We start from the raw sequence: 18,981 nt of genomic DNA, 5'->3' as shown, positions 1-18,981 counted from the left end.
GATGGTGAGTGGGATAAACGCTGACTTGTAATGTCATGTAATTAGGGTCATAATCGGCTTGCCACTCGAGGTTTTATCCCGCAGCCCAAAACGACTTTGTTATGCAAATCTTTCTGTTGGGTAAGCAAAGATATTCGAGGAAATTTGGAAAGCTCAAATTGACCAGACTTTAAGTCATCTTTAAATGTGATGGTTTTTGGGTAACACAATCGTATTCGGAAAGTGCTCTCACCGCAACCTTTTGTTATAGTTGAATATCAATAAAGGACCTTCGTTGGCAACCGTTTCCTGGCAGCCAAGAAGCCGAACTAATAAACAATATTCAACTTTCAACTATATGAGTATCTGGAGTTTGCATATTTTACGAGTCTAGATTTGTTAACATGGATTTCACGTACTGCGAATTTCCCAGCACCGTTTCCATTGACACCTTCAAGGCCTATTTCAATCTCACCGATGTCAAGTTGCCCAAAGTCGGCGATAAATCAGTGGACACAATCCATATCCCCAGCGAAGACCAGGAGGACCAGACCAATCAAGCGAAAAGTCTGCGACATCTTGTTCTCGATGCCATCGTCGAGAATTGGAGTGGTGAGCATTTGACTATAAACTTGTCTAGAAATAGCACAAATTGGCAATTGATTCACTTTAAAATTTCTATCACTTTAAAATTTGTTTTTAAAACGTTTGTTTTTAAAATTATGTTTACATTTAAAGCTAGATAGAGCTTAGATATTTTTAGTTAGAAAGTAGCCAGACTGACAGTCCTTGCCGAACTGATAAGATCCAGACATTGCTCATCCGCAGAGTTGCCGCTGTACCGGCAGCTGGGCCGTCGCGAGGACCGCAACTACCTTCTTAGCCATCTGGACACGCAGCTGCCGCTGCAGTTGCTCAGCGCCCACATCCGCGAGGACTTCTTCTGGCAGCGCTGCTACGGCCACCGTTGGAGGAGCGCCCCACTTCAGGCGCGGGGCAGGGAGCGGCCCTGGATCAACATCTACATGGAGGGACATGTGCAGGAGTTTATTGAAAACATGCCGACGGGCGACTATGAGCAGGATGGCAACGTTCAGGTCGTCCTGGACATCTGTGCGGCGTACATAAATCAGTTGGAGATAAGTTTCCTTCAACCCGCTCCGCCCACAACCGATGCGAATGGTGAGTCTCGAATGGAAAACACCCTGGGATTGCTTGTTGCAATGGCATTCTTCATACTTCAAGCATAATGCTTCTCCCAACATTGTCAAAGTTTATTTCGGAATATTTATCAAATTTACGAGGATATGAAATATTCGAAATTTACCACCCATCTGCAGATCACATTCCGCTTGATTACCTACTGAGCAATCTGCCGGATTTACGCCAACTGCGACTGAGTTACAGCACCAAGACGGTGGGTTGCAATTACCAAATGGGCTGCAACCAACTGACTGTCAGGGATATTCTACACTTGACCAAGGGACTCAGTCAGTGCCACGAGTTGCGGAAGTTCTGGTGAGGACCGGCTGCTCCACAAAAGTGCCTTCTGCAATTTTTTTGAGTTTCAGCCTGCACAACACGAAGTTAATGCCATATCAGTTACGATTTCTGGCGCACAGTTTGGATAAAGGATGTCACCATCTGACCGAGATGTCCTTGCTGCACTGTGCAGTGGGAGATGCGGGAATCCGCTGCTTCTTGGAGACGTGCGGCAAGGAGTCCTTCGGCACTCTCACTGTCCTCGATTTGACCAATAACAAGATCAGTAAGTACATAAATAATTGGCGTTTCATATCTTACCTCATGAAGTATTTATCTTCCAGCCGAAGAAGGAGCTTACATTCTTAGTCGCACCCTGCGGCATGTTCCCCTCGAGAAACTGGTGCTTCGCTTGAATCCCATTCAAAGTGACGGAGCTGCGGCCATCTTCAACACACTTCAGGTCATGCCCATCAAGGAGTTGGACCTGGGAACTTGTGGAATTACAGAAACGATTACCAAACTGTTTATGATGCTAATTTGCCAACACACGAGCCTGCTGGAAATAGATCTGTCGAATAATTCCTTGGGAGAGGACTTTGGCAAGCACTTGATGAAGATAATTAGCTGCAACAAGGTTCTTGAGAGGTTGGACCTTCGAAATACAGGTCTATCGTTAGATATGCGTAGGAAATTTCAAGATTTTCTGCTTAAAAATGTGGATCGTAAGAAGCACGAGGCCTTGAAGCAAAAGCAGCGTGATAAGTTTAAGGCCATGATGCAGCTGTAAATAATACTAGATATTTGTAAGCATTTTAGTAAATAAATGTATAACAAAAAATAAATTCCAACTGTTTCCGCCCGGGATTGAACCGGGGGCCTTCCGCGTGTTAGGCGGATGTGATAACCACTACACCACGGAAACTCGGATGACGAACGTTTTCCTCATAGAAAATTTAAGATAAGCTAGCAAATATATCTGATATAATAAAAGCACGATTATAGGAAATAATTTAAAAAGTGCACGCATATATATATAGTGGCTTGCCTCTATCCCACTCTCCTCCCAAAGGCATTGCAACAACTTAAGCAGCGAGCTACATACCTACCTCGAAGCTTTCAAGCCAACTTTCATTAACCCTCGACCTTGTTGACTTAAGCCAACAAAAACAATGGTAACCCCATCAAGATTGCCAAGGACCCAACTCTCTGAACCCATCTGTCCTTTTCTAATGGCCTGGGCCAGCAACAACGACAAAAACAACAACCAACTAAGTGGAAACGCTTGAAAATGAGTTGGAAAAAAGGTTAAAAGTTGTTGAGAAAATAAATAAAAAGAAAATTCAGTTTGATGCTATTTTAGTGGGTGTTGTTGTTATTTGGCTTGCTCTTGTTTTTGCGAGCTAGTTTGTTGTTTGTTCGGCTGCTCTTATTGGCACGCAAAGTGTAAAAATTGCTTGTGCTTTTGTTAATGGCATTTTAAGTGCGGTTGGGTTAAGGGTCCAAAGGTGCGAAGAGGGGTTAAGGTTTTATAATAGAATTTGCCATTAATTAGATTATTTTCCAATAGATTTGAGGTGAAAAGTGACATTTTAAAAGTATGGTAGCATAAAAATACAAATTACGTATTCTAACTTTCTATTCCCTAACATATCCGTATGGAATTCCGATATCTGCACCTTTGTTTTCAATTTACGGACTTGCTTATGCTGTTGTTGCTATTTTTCAATTAAAACGAAATTGTATTTTTGTCTCGTGCAACTTTTTACTCATTTCGTGCTTATTCTTTTTCTCATTTTGTTTATTTAGGACCTTGTTTTGTTTATCTGCGCAAGTAAAAAACAACACCGACGAGGAATACAGACCGTGCGGCAGGATACATCCATTTTCCATACATATATGATAATTGCGTTTTAAAGTTTGATATGTGGATAAAGTTTTTTGGCTAAAATGTCCAGGACACCACCACCGTCGCCTGTTGTTTCGCCAGCATATTTAGCAGCTCATAAATCTTCAATGGATTCAGTCGTGTGATTTATAACGAGCCAAAAACTTGAGCCAGCCAAACAATAAAAAGTCTCTTGGAAGGAAATAGGTTGTGGGATGAAAAAAGAAATGGTCTTTAAGATAAAAAAAAGTTTCCGACACTTTAAAATCAATATAACGTAATGCATAAATTTGATAGAGTAAAATCCTTCTTTTACTTCATCTTACATCACCATGAAGGAAAATATCTGACTCCTTAAAATATCCAATTTAAATTTTATTCTTTCTTTTTCTTTCTAATCCCTTAAATTGGCCCCTGCCAACATCAATTAGTTTTGCGCCTAATTGTCATATTTTTCTTCTCGGCTTCAGCCCTCTGTCCAGTTAATTGCATTTGGTGTGGGCGCCGGGTGTGGCTATTTGTACCATAGCATGCTACGAAAACTTTAGACAGTTATCATCATTATTTATGATATTCCTTTCCATTTTTTCCTCTATTTTTTTTTTGTGGCCCCAAGGCAAGGGGTTAAATGTACCAAATGGGCATGCAAAACTTTTCAAATTAAATTAAAAGCATGCCGAAAGCGCCGGAGACAAAACAAATTTTGATGAGTCAGCTGCCGTGCTACGAAAAATAATAAGAGCCAGCTCCAGTGTTTAAAAGTCAATAAATCAGCGATCCAGTGATGAGGGTAAGTTGCCGTACAATCTACAATTTTCCAACTCTAATTAAATAAAAATAAAATGGGCATCTGATGAAAGAAAAAAGAACCAACTGGAGATGCGGGGCATCGATCCCCGTACCTCTCACATGCTAAGCGAGCGCTCTACCATCTGAGCTACATCCCCTTCGTGGTTTTTGGCGTTTTCAAGGGCTTTAAGAGAAAACCTCTGCAACAATAAAGTTTTATAGGGCTTAACCCTTTGAATGCTGAAATAGTTATTTTATTGATTAAACATGGTTAACTCTATGTTATATATTTTGATAAGCTATTTAACATTAAATAAGTCAAAAAAGCTTACCTCTCCAAAATATTAAATATATTTCGACTGAAGACTGTGTCAACAAAATATTCAGCGATTCAACAATATTTATTGAGTTAACATAGAAACCTTTCCAATTTGAATTTTTTATCGAGCCTAACAACGTAAAAATGTTCCAATGATTATGTTTTGTTTCAATACTACAAACAATCAGGTGCGGTAAAAACGGTTTAGGCCTTGTAGAGATTTCTAAAGAGGTTTGAATGGGTTAATTATTATCGAACCAAATTATGCATGGTATGCAGCTTGTGTGAAAGAAACGAGTGAAACTGGTTGACCCCGATTTTAATGCCATGAATTCACTTAATATGCATGTCGGAAATGTATCTTCAGATGGGCTGAAACAGGTATAAATTTATAATCAGTTTTAAGCTTAAATAGCCAAAAATTGTAGCCGTTATCTTAAGCGGCTCAATGGTCTAGGGGTATGATTCTCGCTTTGGGTGCGAGAGGTCCCGGGTTCAAATCCCGGTTGAGCCCTTGTTTAAAATTTTTGCTGTCTTTTTCCACCTTAAGGATTCCAAAAAATATAGGCCCTGATGTAGGGGGGGAGTAGGAGTAAACAATAATCATTTTATACATGCTGTGACAATGTGACTTTATTGCCAATACAATAGATAAAAATTCAATTCAGGATTGTTTCACCCCAGCCAACATCGGAGCCTGACGTTTTTATGATTATTTCACTCCTTTATATGTGTTTTCTGTTTGGTTTACTGGATGACAAATTTGCATATCCCTCGAGTCTGGTGTGTTTGTTGTCCCCGCATATGACAGTCCTGGGAATTGCCCGATACCAAGTCGCAATCTCAATGCCAATCGCATGATGTGCGAATTGCCACAAGGACTCTCGTCCTGCTCGTTGCTTTTGCCATTCTCCAAACAATAAAGAATAATCTCCCCGGGCTCTGGAGTCTTGTAGCAGAAGTTTGCCTAAGCATTCGAATGTGCCACGTTTTATTGCTTGTAATTTGCATGCAAGTTGCCATTGACTAAGTTTTTTTCCTTTTATCGCCGACTTTAAGACGCTCAAATGGAGCGTGCAGCTATGGATGAATTGCTGCAAGAAGTAAGAGAATGCTAAGTATAAAATTCGATCGGCAGGGATGATTCAACCTAAATGCATATGTACATACATACATATAGGTATATATATTTAAATGCATTGTTTTATTTTACCGATCGAACTATAAGTATTTGCCTTAACTATCATTTGTGATCAGAAGGAGAATACTCTGCTTGAACCTTCAATTTAAACCTTACATTTCTTACTTGAAAGGATATTTCCTTAGATCCATTCAGTGATTTCTGTTTTGCTCTCGTGGATGGATGGTCCCTTTTCCTTTTAGCCTGACTTGCTGTCACTGCGTATTAATCAGCAAACCTTTTCGCCTTAACCATTTGCCCGGACAATATTTGCCAATCAATTGCCACAAACACAAATTGTCCATTTTCCTGTGGCCCGTGGCCCGTGGACCGTCGTCCGTCGCCGGAGCGGAAGGAATTTTAAAATTCAAATATAAAATAAAATGCCCAATTGAAAGCGGCTACATTGAGTTCGGCTCCGTTGACAGTGGCAGTCAGTCAGCGTCCGCAGTTTCCACGATTTCACACCCACAATGGACCCCCAAGATGATGATGGTAGCAGATGGTAGACGGACGGGGGCATTTTTGTATATCGGAAGACCGCAGCAAATAATATTGAAAATCCGTAGACAATTGTGTGCACACCGAGGGAGACAAAATGCCGGAATGCCGGTAGAAACCCGCATTTGAGGTCGCTGGCTAAATGGGCAAATGAAAACGAAAATGAAAATCAACTGAGTTGGAATGAAGAGAGGTTCGGTTTTATTTCGACTGGGTCTTTATTAAAAAACTTTCACCCACACCCCGGGCATAGAAATGCCAATTAAATGCAAGAATCTGTCCAGCTTCGGTTTCGAAATTTTCCCATGAAATCCTAGACGTGGAACTGCCCACCCACAGACTTTCACTCATTAGCACAAATCATTGCTGAAGCATGCTGGCGCATATATCATGGCCTAAAATGGAAAAAAGTGGCCCAAAATATATGCAGGCCTCGCAAATTATGAGCATTATCATCAGGAATCAGGGAGTCGGCGGTGGTCAGGGCGCTGATGCCGGCCAAAACCGTAATCCACTGTGGAAATGTACAAATGATTTGCCAGCAAATTGCAACAGCTTTGGTCCTCGGCCTGGTCATTCCTGCTAAGTGGACAAATCTACCACAAATACGAAAATCACCCTCATTATGGCCAAGAGCGTAAAATTCCTTTTTTTCCGCCCATTTTTGTGTGTGTGTGTTTTGTTATCGCAATGTCGACAAGACCACTGGCCATGTTAAGAGACAACAGTGTACTCCAGTCCCTGACTACTCCTCAATCCCCAAACCACGATCCAAATCCTCCCGGCAACCAAACAAAAAGGCGACAATGTTCACGAGTCGAGGCAATGGAACTGGACCGCTGTCAGCGGGACTGACACTAAAGTGGTTTAGGGCGATAGGATGCCCGTGGCTAGCTGACTGCTCCCATCTCCTGCTCCTCAATCTTCTGCCTCTGGATCCCCAGTTCGCTGGCTGTCTGCGGGACTCTGAGTTTTGGGGGTTAGCAGCGGATCTGGACAAGGATTCCGCTGCGTTGCGCTCCATATGACAAGTTTGGGGAGAATGGATGGGCAGTTTGCCACCAGGATGGATGTGCTAATAGAAAGGTGTTTGAGCAGACGAGTTCAAATATTCTGCTTTGCATACAAAGAGTACTTTTTCCCTGAAGTGACTGAGGTGTGCAGTAATACCTTTTAAGCACTATAATACATACAGAATATTTTTAAAAGTAAAGTTTTTCCAATTTCATGTAAGGAAACACATGTTTTCCAAGTACTAAATACTACCGCTCTAAAGCACAAAAACTCATTTCGAAGAACTCCTCGCACGCACTTCCTATCCACAACCCCCGAAGTTTTCCCACTTAATGACAACTGTAAATTACTTATTGGGAAAACTGCTTGAGCAAGCAGAAATCAATCGATTTCCCTTAGTAGCTATCCTAAAATCCAATTGCTAGACCAGCTCAATCCGCTTCCTACTCCATCCAAACCTCCGAAATCCGAACAGAAATTATATGCAAGGCATTGTGGCCAGGACTCTCGTGGCCCTTTGCGTTTTTCCATTTATTACAACTAAGTAGACACAACAACACGAGATGGACAAGTGATTGGGGTGGGTGTCTTAAGGACTCGGATTGGAATTCGGATTCGCACTCGGATGTGCTCTTTCTGCTCCTCCTGGCCTTTTTTATTTGGCTCTTCTTCGGGTAGTTTCTGTGGCTAAATGGTTTGAGCGATAAATAATGTCCGTTTGTACTTTTAAACGACTTCCTTTCATTTGTTTTTTTTTTTTTTACTCCCTCCTTGGGAGACGCCGACTACTGTTGTTCAAATTGTTTCAACGCCAATACATAATAGCTGCCACGCCCCCCGCCCAGGCAGAATGGGCAGGAAAACAAGCCGTCAAAGATAGCAATCTTCGATTTTACTTCGGTTTTTCTTTTTGGTTTCGATTTCTTTTTTTATACAGGGGTTTCATTTACTACTTGTTCTTGCTATTGCGGCTGTGCGATTGATGTTGGTCTGGATAAGGCCGTATAAAACGAAAATGCGACAGGACTACACTGAAATTAAATTAAGTTCCGTCAATATATATTGGTTATATATTAATTTTTTTTAAGTGAATAAGACTGCACTCATATAAATCCTTTTCTTTTAAGCACCCTTGTTCGAAATATGTTTTTATTTAAATTGATTACTGTTAAGCGTATTTTTCTGCCTGCCTCTTCGATCTCTGAACTTTGTGCACCTCTATTGGATTTCTTGTTGTTGGGCGCCATATAAATCGTTTTATTTCCAAAGCGGTATTATTGAGGATTGGATGACGCCTGTAGGAAGTGATTGTTGTAGCCCCACGTTGTTGCTATTGCTGCTATGTCGCGCTTGAGGTTCCAGCGAAGATAAATGGCTCACTTTGCCATTCGCACGGTGGAACAACAAAAACAGCTGAAAAAGAAAAAAAAAGGAAATAATACTAGAAGGGGAACATCATCATCATCGTGATAGGTGTGTGCGGTTTAACGCTTCAGGATTGCGTGAAAGGCAGAGGAACGTGCCCGGTATGGAAGGACTTGACAGTTGACTCGGGGGAGCCTAAGACTGACAAATAAAGGTGACTTTATCGGGGGATTTTCATTGCTGCCTGTTGTTGCTTAGCGGGGAAAACTGATGGTGGCGGATTAGCCAGGAAAAGTTGAGTTGTGTGAAGAAGGTTGCAAAATTAAGCAGTGGAAACTCAAAATGGACGGCGGTCCATGAGTTGTACGAAATATATCATTTAAAATGAAATAAATATATTTTCACATTAAATAATTATTAGAAATAATAATTTCTAGTCTAATAAGCTAAACATTAAGTTGAGAACTATCTTACATTTAAGCTAGACTTTAATCGGACTATGTCCGATTTACCGATTTCTTTACACTATTATATTTAAATGAGCCAAAAATATGCCATATATTCTTCTATGACTGCCATATATTCCTTCTATGACTTAATTAAGCCTAGCATGGATCCACTTGCACGGCTATCAGCTCTGAGAAGGGATCTCCCTTCCATTATAAAACCAAAACATAGCTCATCCTTCTCCTGGACCAGAATTGTGCATACACAGACACATAAATCAAACAATAAGTACTCTTTATTATTATTATTTGCACTTTTTGCATACACGAGCACACGGTATTTGCTTAAGCAGCTCCGGCCGCAGCCACCAACAAATATATAATGGAGCATACTTCAACTTGGCTTATTGAATAAGTCAGCAGTGAGCAGTCGACAGACGCCACCTCGGGAAACTTCAATAACAACACTCCCCAGCACTCCAAAACTTTCGAGCGACGCCCCGTCGTTTCGAAAATGCCACGCCCCCTCGCACTCAGCGAGACATCCATCCCGCCATCCTACCATTCTCCCCAGAGGAAATCTCCAACCGAAACAACATAATTTGCATAAAATTGACGTTAAAGGTTACCAAACAGCCGCAGTAGCAACAGCAGCTACAAACATTTACTTAGGCATCTCCCGGCATTCTTGCTTTTCCCGTGTAACTCTATACTCTTTTTTTTTTCGTTTTGTGGGTGCCCAGAGTGCTCATATTAATAACCTTAAATCAATTCCATTATGCAGGGACCAAGGAAAAACACGCGTTAAATTAATTTTGCCTTTATTTGCCGCAAAAGTATGCGAAAAGTGCGGAAAAAGGGTTGAACAAATTTCCCACAAATTACATGCGTGTAAAAACGCGCGCGTGTTTTCCCTGGTCTCATTTTTTTTAGGAATTTTTTGGCGCTGCTGTGTGAGTCACTCATAAACGCATTATTTTGGGGTTGTTACAAGGTATATATATCCCTGGTGAAGGAACTGAAACTGATATATATGCGACAGCTAACTCGATTTCCATTATAATTATATCTTTAGCCGTCTCTCCTCGAGCATTTAAACTAATTAATTAGCAAATTTGCAGGCGTTAAAATGTTCGCCGACAGAAAAAGAAAACATACATAAATCTTGTCGCACACCAGGACATCAACCCACACACACATGCCACACCGAAATGCCCACGGGGCGTATGTTTTTGTGTGTGTCGAAGGGTAGCAGATTGCTCATACGCCGTGTGGGCTGGCCCAACATTTCCGTTGATGCCAGGCCATTTAGGCGGGTAGACGCCAGCTAATAAGAACGAGATGTAGAACAGACAGAACATTCAGAACATTCAGAAACTTGCAGTTGGAAGTAAGTATATGGTCTAATGGATTTGGCTGCATTTAATTTAAATTGAACTTCTGCTATTTTGGGCTTAAATTTTATTCCCAAAGCAAATATTCTTTGCTTACACTGTATGTTTCTGCCCAAATAAAAATGATATTCCGGTACATCCAATTCTGCTAATTTATTTAGCTCTGACCTCTGACCCGAGACCAAACCAAAACAAATCCCGAACCCGCAGCTAATTTCATCTGAAGTCAAGCGTGTAAAAGCGATTACCAAAACGAACTTTTTTCGCTGGTTGAAACAGCTTTCTGGCCAGCAACAATGCGATAAGCGGTTATAAAAATAAAGGACAAAATAATAAACTCGCTGACCACGGACCAAAAGTGTTTCGGTTCGCTCAAGAGTGAAAGGAAATGCGATGATAACGCGCTGATAGGACGCAAAAGGGTCCATCCGCTGAATGGACATAGATACAGATAGAGAAACAGGGCACAAACAGTTCCTCGGCTCCCAGGGGTCCCATTCCAGCCAATTAGGGGCGGTCAGGATCCTTTGGCACCATGCAAATGTCTGGTCCTTGTGCGTGAACAGATTATCAAATTAGCGTAAATGTTATTGGCCTCTTTGGGAATCGGATCGCTGACACTTCAGTCGCAACAAACGCCCATATGAGGCATTGGGGAAATTTTCAATTTCCGGCTAACTTCTGGTTAGTGGGTACCAAAAGGCGGTGGAAAACTCCAAAAGCCTCGCCCGAGACATGATAAAACGCAAATCCTTTACATGATTTAGACGTCCTGGCTTCAACCTTGCCAGTTGTCAGCCATAAAAATAAAAAGGTCATACATTTTATTTGTGAACCCAACACATATGAAAAACAATTTTATGAAATGTAGAGGATGGAGTGACTTTAAAGCCAGAGGCTATCAAATGGCCCACAACTTTTCGCAAAGCGGCTTAAATGTTATAGTTACTTGGACCGTAGCTCCACCATTTTTCTCATCTTTTCCGACATATTTTGGCCGGACAAAGGTGCTTAAGTGGCTAAGTGAATGAGTTGAGAATGCTGGCAAAAGCGTGCAACGGTGTTGATAGCAACTGTTATTTAAATACATATTCATTTTTATTGTTTTCCCCAAGGGCACTTTCAAAAAGGGTTAAAATTGGCGAATAAGTGTGGGATTCAACTATGAAACTATGAGTATGGTGTAGTTATATGGTAGCAAATAGTAGTTTTTGCTTAATTTGATTGTTTAAAATTTTATTGATAAGCATACGTAGGTGTGAATTAATACTTTTTGGTGTAAAACTATTTCTTATTTTACATAACTATTTAATTAGTATATATTATTGTTGCTACTTGATTTAATAAATCCTTTGTATCCCTTCTTCTTTTCTGTAATTTTTAAGCTTCAGGTATAGTATAGCATAAACAGTACCCTTCTGACAAAACAATTAAAATTAATGTCCCACTATTTGCACAACAGCTGTGCTGCATTTGATATTTTTCTCGTACAGGAACCGTCATTCGTCATCCTGCTGGTCAACTCTCTTTTTTGGCAACTCGTAAAAAAAGGTAAGCCCTGCCGCCCTTTTGCCCAACAAAATGCAAATGTTGGTAAACAGCATCCTTTTGTTAGCCACTCGCGACAGCTTTCACCGTTTCGGTGTGACATATGAGTCGAATATGTTGCATGTTCAATATTTGCCAACAATTTTGCAACGTTTCTTCTTGTTTGTTGTACTTTTTTCACCGACTTTGCCTTCTTTTTTTTTTTGGACCTTGTCCCAAAACGACAGTTGTAGCCGGCAAACAAAAGCAGGAAGAACAACATCTCTGTCGCAGCCATGAACGAAAAATGTATTAAACAAATAAAAGTTAAAAGCATTTGATGGACCACACACGAAAGAATTAATAAAAGGTTGAGGGGATTAGAGAAGTTGAAATTCCCTAAATACGAGTATTCGTTTAAATTAAACTGAAATTATTTAGATTAGATTTGTATTAAACTTTATCTTATAATATCCTTATATAGTTTCAGTAAACCGAAGTCCACGGTATTAATACTTTAAATATCTTACTCTAATAGAACATTGTACCAGCTAATAAAATACAGAGCATAAAGGCATTTTATTAACTTGTTTTTATAAAATATGCTAATTACCAATCATGACTTGCAAAGTTGGGTTCCAAGATCATTTAAATCGCTTCCCAAATATTCGAAGTAACTCCATTATTGCCCAGTTCTTGGTAAGCAAATGTGCTGCCAGTTATGGGGAGTCCCCAATCCCACCACCGGTGGCCCCCTGGACGGCCGGCGGGCAACTGCTGAAACTGACCGCCCGAAATGTCTGTTTGTCCTTGCCCCGCCCATGGAAACACCCAACGTCCTTCGCTCCTGTTAACGTGTGCTTTGTTTAACGAATCGTGCAAATGCGGGTGGAATCGGAATCGCATTTTGGGAATGGGCTCGTTTTGGGGATTGCTAAGGGACCTGGAACTGCAGGCCTGGAAAATGATGAGCAGTTTATTTTGCACACTGTTTTTTTTATGGTTTTTTTTAAAGGGCTGTTGTTGTTTGGGCATTTATTTGATTATGCCGAGTGTTTTATTTTTCAATCAAAATGCGGCGCCGCACATTAAATTTTGATTGTTTTTCGGCTATGAAAATCACAGCAAAAAGTTACAACAAGTTATTTTGATGGCTACATAATGGCCCGAACTCCCCAAAGACATCCCCTTGATGCCGTCGAAACTTCGGAGCATTAAAAGCGCCGGCCAAGGCAAATCGCCTCAGGCATTTGGCCAAAATGATGATAATTAGCCGGCAAAACCGAAAAACCAGCAGGCAAAAAGTAAAAGTCAAATCAAAAACTAAACAAAAGTGCCGAGGAAATTACCGCGACTTCAGTCGCGGTGGTGGAAAACGGGTGTCAGTCATGTCCCAATGTGAAAATTAACTTGTAAGGATGGCCGTGGAGCCAACACCTCCGAACTCGAGTCCTGCGAGGATAACGATTTACAATCAGGAGCCAGCAGCGAAGGCGCCAAGCGTCAAAATAAAAACTTTTGCATTTCATGCTCGACTTTGTGGCCCGCGAAGATTTCCTCAAGTGCGATTAAATTATTTTAATGGTTTTTGTTTCTTGGCAGTAACCAAAAAAGGGGGGAATGGGTAGCTGCCTTGGAGAGCCGCTTAAAGTTTTTCCTTCTTAATGGTCCACATTTTGTGGTTGTTATTGGAGAAGGGCGGCTAATTGTGGTAGGAACAACAAAATCGTTTAGTAGCCTCACCCTGGTAAATTGTGAATAAGTAAGGTATCAAAGATAAGGAAATATTTCGGTGGTATAACTATATTAATAGTAAGTACAATTCATTGATAAAATCAAGGATTCTGATAAAGGATTCGTAAACGAGCAACTAGGTACCTACTTAGTGCATATTTCCTTTGGCCACAAGAACTCTCAATTACCAGTTTTATTTCTCGTGGCAGTGCCAAGTTCATTAAAATCATCCAGAATACTTTCACCCTTTGTGCAGTCATCTTCAGTGACCAGACTGACCATTCACATGCACGATTCTCCTCAATCTTTCCACCCTCATGAACAGGACATCGCAGCGCAGCAGGACATTCAGATGAAGCCACCCTGGCACTTGGCTCTTAATTAAAGTTAAGCCCCAAAGAAAATGCCAGCAAGTGTTGGCAACGCACAACAGAATTAACAATTATGAATTTAACAAGAAATTATAATGCCGGCAAGGCCAAATTAGATTTTTATTGTTTAGAGCGGAATTATGCAAATGTGGCGAAGACAAAGGCAATTAACATTAGCTCGAAAAAAAAATGAAATGAAGAAGACGGACTAAATAATGAATGTTCTTGGGCAACCGTGCGTATGAGTAATCTACCCAGTGACTTGTTCTGCTCTTTGAAAATCCCCATCATCATCATCATCATCACTCGTATAACCATCGTCTTGGTCTTGCGGTTAGCCTGGCTTGAGGTTTTGTCAACCTTTTCGAGCAGCTGGTCAAAGTTTTTGCCACCGCCTGGAATTATTCATGGCGGCCCAGGACCAACAGGACCAGGACACGAAGGCACGCCTCGGGCGTGTAGCAAACTAATTACCCCCAACCCAAGGATGTGTGTTGCTCATCCCCCTGCAAGGACACCATCCCGTTTGTTTGTTTGTTTGCTTGTTTGAGACATGTGTGCCCCGTCTGCTCGCCTTTTAATAGTTTCATAAGCTCCGTTTAAGATTCGCCGACACATGTCCCATGGAATGGTAGAGGTTCGCATACATTATACCCAATCTTGGGCATTTACATTGACATAAATTGATATCAGAGCGTTTACGTCTTCATTGAGATAAGACAACAGACGGATAGTGGGCGGCAAGGGGGGTGCCATTAATTGACATATTTATGAGGGTATCCTTATGGCCGTGATTTGATTAAGGCGTTGAGTGTTGGGTCTGCCGTAGTGAAGGTAATGTCCTGGACGGAGATTGACTGGATTCGGTGGTAAGAGCTTGCCCATGGCCTCATTCTAAATGACTTTATTTTGCGGGAGAAGAGTTGATGTTTCCAAAAAATATATTTTTTATGGATTCGTTTTCGTTTAGACCCGATTGAGAAATATGCCAGCTAATAATCTATGTCTCCCCAGAGTAAATCTATTCTATTAATATTTGTCAAGCCCCATAAAGCATGATCCCCAAAGAGCTATAATAATTGCCCTGAGTTGGGACGTTATTAAACTAATAATTTACATGGACACACATTGTCGTTAAAAACAATTTCGTGCACATAAACATTAAACCTTGGAGATTTATAAGCGCAATGGTTTCCTAAAAACCTGCTCATAAACATATTTAAAGCGATAAAAAAGGTCAGAACCCCATTCTTTTTCCCATTCTTCTAACTTGACGTAAGTAAACTTATTGAATGTCTTAAGTTTAGCTTTTCCGTTTGTTGACCGCCTTCTGCTTGTTTTCATTTCATTTTTATGACAACGTTTAGAAATTTGTTGTACATTTTCCCGTCGCTGCTGTTTGTCTTTCCACTGCCGCCTTTTGGCCACATTTAGCCGAATCCTCGACCCCCGATTCCCTGTATTGACATTTGATCTTTATGTTCGTCCTGCTGGATGCTCGTGTGTCGCTTTGTTTGTCTGCAGGCATCTTTTTATGACTCGAGTGTGTTTGCCTTTTGGCTTTTGTGCATGCCATAAAAAGCGGCGACAAGAAAAAGCGTCTTTTGGCCAGGTTTCGGGGTGTGGGTGCCACAAATATGAGGTCATCTGTTATGAACGCCTTCGAATGACTTGAGAAGCCCTTGGGCAAATACAGCTTGGGGTCGAGGCACGCCGACCAAAGAAACCAACTTCCAGTGAGTTTCAATTCGAAAATAGAAGCTTATCGAGGATTGCCGAATAAAATGTAGACTATGTTCCTTATCAGTTTTTGGTTTAAGGGCCCTTTTATAGCACAGCTTCCTACAAGTACGCTTGTGCATATATGTATGTACACACATTTGTACTTCTACAACATTTCCTTAAAACGCCATTTTCAATTAATATGAAATCAAGCATTAAAATTGAATTAGCAAACCGAAACTGAGAACAAATGTTTTCTCGGTCTGCCTGGTTTTGGCCGGGGTGAAAACTTGGCAGCAACTTTGGCCAATTAGAAAATTATGTTGTTCGGCGTACAAGGACAATATGTTGCCCACTTTGGCAGCGTCTTGAGACGTCGCCCGAGCTGCGGAAATGGAACCAAAACCACCGCCCGCATCCAGGAATAGTAAATATTGTATAGTCATTTTGGTGAGCGAAGCGCTAATTTTGTATGTTAGCCGGCGGCCAAAACCTGGCAAAAGTTCAGCCAACAAACAAAAGCGATAATTACAAGAAAACAAGCCGAGGACCAGGAGGATTGGCCGGAGTTGGGTTCTGGATGCCAGGACAACTTGCTGTCGGAAGTTTCTTACCATTAGTTTTGTGTGCGAACGAATGCAAATAATTTTACAAAAATTAAAACCAGAAGCCAACAACTCTGTAACTTGCACACAGCTGTCTTATTTATATTTGATATATATACACTGAAAAATATTTATAACATTAATTTTCTCAAAAAAAAAAAAAAAAACAAACATGATATGATATGAAGAAAAATTGATGACTTAAAATAAATTGATGTTGATAACCTATTGATTCAAAAAATCCAAGAACGGAACAAAACAATTCCAAGAATTATAAGAAAAAAAATACTTCATCCCAAAGAAAAAAATATTTTTTTTTTATTTCAATATTTAGTCAACTTTTTTTGTGTGTGGGCCAAGTTCGGTGGACAGAAAGGGTTCGCAGTTTATGTGGCTGTCTAACGGCATTTAACCTACGCCACTATAATTCACGCCGTTCCTCGACGTTGCCGGCATTTAAATGCAGCGTGCGCGGAAGCTTCCCCCAGAAATCTAGAAATCCAGGATCATCGTCCCGGGAGTCCCACGATAAGCCAAACATGATTTTACGACAATGTTATTACCATCAGCGGTGGCAGTCTGAACAGCAGCTAAGCGTTCGCAGCAGTCGGGGGAATCCCCGCGACAGCCTTCCTCCGGATTTTGTATGTGTTTGTATTGTGTTTGTTGAGTTAAAATCAGAATGTGGGAAGGAAAGCGAAGGGGCTAGACCCTGGGGTTACACGGATGATGCCGACGTCGCCGTGATTGTTTAAAGTTATGAATAATTAAATATTTGTGCAGGTTATGGGAGTCGGCAACCCTCGAACTTAGTGCAGGGGGCTTATTCCATTAGGCTGATGGATGCGATGGATGCTCTACAAATTCAACAAAAATACTTGATCAGTCGGTCATGGTCTAATCATGTTTGCAATATAATACATAAGTTTCCGATTTAAGTACATAAGAAATACTGAATGCTAGATTGATAAGTATATTGGTTTGCTGCAATGTTGAGAGAGTTAAAAAATTTGCTATCAAGCAATGATAAAACCCTATGTTGCTTAAATCTAAACTAAAACAAAAAATAAAGTTTTACTGGAGATGCGGGGCATCGATCCCCGTACCTCTCACATGCTAAGCGAGCGCTCTACCATCTGAGCTACATCCCCTCTTAATGATTCATTCGCGGGGAGGTGTGTCAAAAGTGGAGCACCGCTCTCGATATTATGCATTAACCTGAATAAACATGCTGATCAGCTTGTTTCATATGTGGCCACGCTGATAACAAAAGACATTTAAACAAGTTATATGCATTGCTAATTACAATTTCACTATCGTGTCTATTTTAAGATTTGGTCAACAATTTTCCCTTGTTTGGGCTATTTGGCCGCCCGAAAACTAAGAGGCTCAATGGTCTAGGGGTATGATTCTCGCTTTGGGTGCGAGAGGTCCCGGGTTCAAATCCCGGTTGAGCCCAGCTATACAATTTTTGGTATTTAATTCTTAAAATTTTGTTTCAGGAATTTGTTAAATTTAATATAATTTGACTTATTTTTCAACAGAGAATAGGTTTTTGTTCTTGACTCTGTTATCTTATTCTTCCCCAAGTATAAGTGGCAATTATTTAAAGAAAGCTTGCGATGCAACCCCAGAATCGAAATTTATAGTTACCGTTGTTCATACGGACGGACTGTCCATCTGGCCATGTCGACTCGGCTAGTGAGCCTGATCAAGAATATATAAATATTTTAGGATCGTTTTCGGTTCCTTCTACCTGTAACATACTTTCCAACGAATATAGTATACCATTTTACTTGTAAATGAGCCGGTATAATATCAAGTCTTACCTGATACAGTTTATTCAACCAGTTTTCGTTATTGACTTTTCAAAGCATCACGCCGCCCCAGTTGCATAATTATACGAAGCCACTTTCATAAAAAATAGACAGCGAAATCAAATGGATTTCGAATCAGCTATGTCACTGGATTGAAACCTAAGTGATTTTTACGTGATAAGCTTATAAACTAAAAGCCATGATCATGGTCATGAATAGTAAATGCAGCTAATCTATGTATTTATATAGCCCATGCATTTAGTTACCAGCCTTACTTTGTTACCGAACCTAAAATCAATTACCGTTATATGGGGATGTAGCTCAGATGGTAGAGCGCTCGCTTAGCATGTGAGAGGTACGGGGATCGATGCCCCGCATCTCCAAGGATGTTTCCTTTTTTCTCGTATATATAAAAGTATTTTGAAATCTCGTAAATATAAAAGTATTTTGATATTTTTAAATAATTTTTGCACAAGATCCCAAATATACGCTAACTAATTCAAATCGATTATTTGGTAATTTAATAATACTTCGTAATTTATAAATGACTATCATTGTCCTTTTATCATTAACTTTAATATTAAACACATTGTTCTATGTTCAATACCCAAATAAAAAAAAAGTATAACGACTTCAAGACTTGGAGATGCGGGGCATCGATCCCCGTACCTCTCACATGCTAAGCGAGCGCTCTACCATCTGAGCTACATCCCCGAGTGATCGCGGTTTGCCAAAAACACTTGTGATTCTTCGACACTAAAACGAAATCACTAACTGAAACGATTTGGGATTGACTACTAGAGATGCGTTGCCCGCAATAACAGCCACCCAATTAATTTTTACAAGCT

At 40.6% G+C, this 18,981-nt stretch overlaps 1 protein-coding gene and 7 non-coding genes across 8 annotated transcripts; 4 read left to right on the top strand and 4 right to left on the bottom strand.

The window, feature by feature from the left end:
• Positions 1 to 328: 328 nt before the first annotated feature.
• Positions 329 to 2,267, top strand: LOC6727670. The gene is made up of 5 exons (XM_016175498.2): positions 329 to 591; positions 808 to 1,161; positions 1,320 to 1,497; positions 1,551 to 1,747; positions 1,806 to 2,267. Exons 1-5 carry the CDS (start codon positions 384 to 386, stop codon positions 2,249 to 2,251), a joined length of 1,383 nt encoding a protein of 460 aa, XP_016034257.1. The 5' UTR covers positions 329 to 383; the 3' UTR covers positions 2,252 to 2,267.
• Positions 2,268 to 2,313: 46 nt separating this feature from the next.
• Positions 2,314 to 2,386, bottom strand: Trnav-aac. The gene has a single exon. It is a non-coding gene; the product is annotated as a tRNA-Val (tRNA).
• Positions 2,387 to 4,223: 1,837 nt separating this feature from the next.
• Trnaa-agc lies at positions 4,224 to 4,296 on the bottom strand. Its single transcript has one exon. It is a non-coding gene; the product is annotated as a tRNA-Ala (tRNA).
• Positions 4,297 to 4,899: 603 nt separating this feature from the next.
• Positions 4,900 to 4,971, top strand: Trnap-ugg. The gene has a single exon. It is a non-coding gene; the product is annotated as a tRNA-Pro (tRNA).
• A 12,423-nt stretch (positions 4,972 to 17,394) lies between these two features.
• Positions 17,395 to 17,467, bottom strand: Trnaa-agc. The gene has a single exon. It is a non-coding gene; the product is annotated as a tRNA-Ala (tRNA).
• A 235-nt stretch (positions 17,468 to 17,702) lies between these two features.
• On the top strand, positions 17,703 to 17,774 carry Trnap-ugg. Its single transcript has one exon. It is a non-coding gene; the product is annotated as a tRNA-Pro (tRNA).
• Positions 17,775 to 18,443: 669 nt separating this feature from the next.
• Positions 18,444 to 18,516, top strand: Trnaa-agc. The gene has a single exon. It is a non-coding gene; the product is annotated as a tRNA-Ala (tRNA).
• Positions 18,517 to 18,774: 258 nt separating this feature from the next.
• Positions 18,775 to 18,847, bottom strand: Trnaa-agc. Its single transcript has one exon. It is a non-coding gene; the product is annotated as a tRNA-Ala (tRNA).
• Positions 18,848 to 18,981: the final 134 nt, after the last annotated feature.

The sequence above is a fragment of the Drosophila simulans genome, chromosome 3R, assembly GCF_016746395.2.
Source record: "Drosophila simulans strain w501 chromosome 3R, Prin_Dsim_3.1, whole genome shotgun sequence".
NCBI lineage: Eukaryota > Metazoa > Arthropoda > Insecta > Diptera > Drosophilidae > Drosophila > Drosophila simulans.
This window is presented reverse-complemented; position numbering and strand designations above follow the sequence as displayed.

Excerpts from the sequence above, each read along its gene's own strand:
- LOC6727670 (XM_016175498.2), top strand. The coding sequence starts at position 384 with ATGGATTTCACGTACTGCGAATTTCCCAGCACCGTTTCCATTGACACC. Across the intron at positions 1,162-1,319 it reads GCCCACAACCGATGCGAATG|ATCACATTCCGCTTGATTAC; the intron begins GTGAGTCTCGAA and ends ACCCATCTGCAG. Across the intron at positions 1,498-1,550 it reads CACGAGTTGCGGAAGTTCTG|CCTGCACAACACGAAGTTAA; the intron begins GTGAGGACCGGC and ends TTTGAGTTTCAG.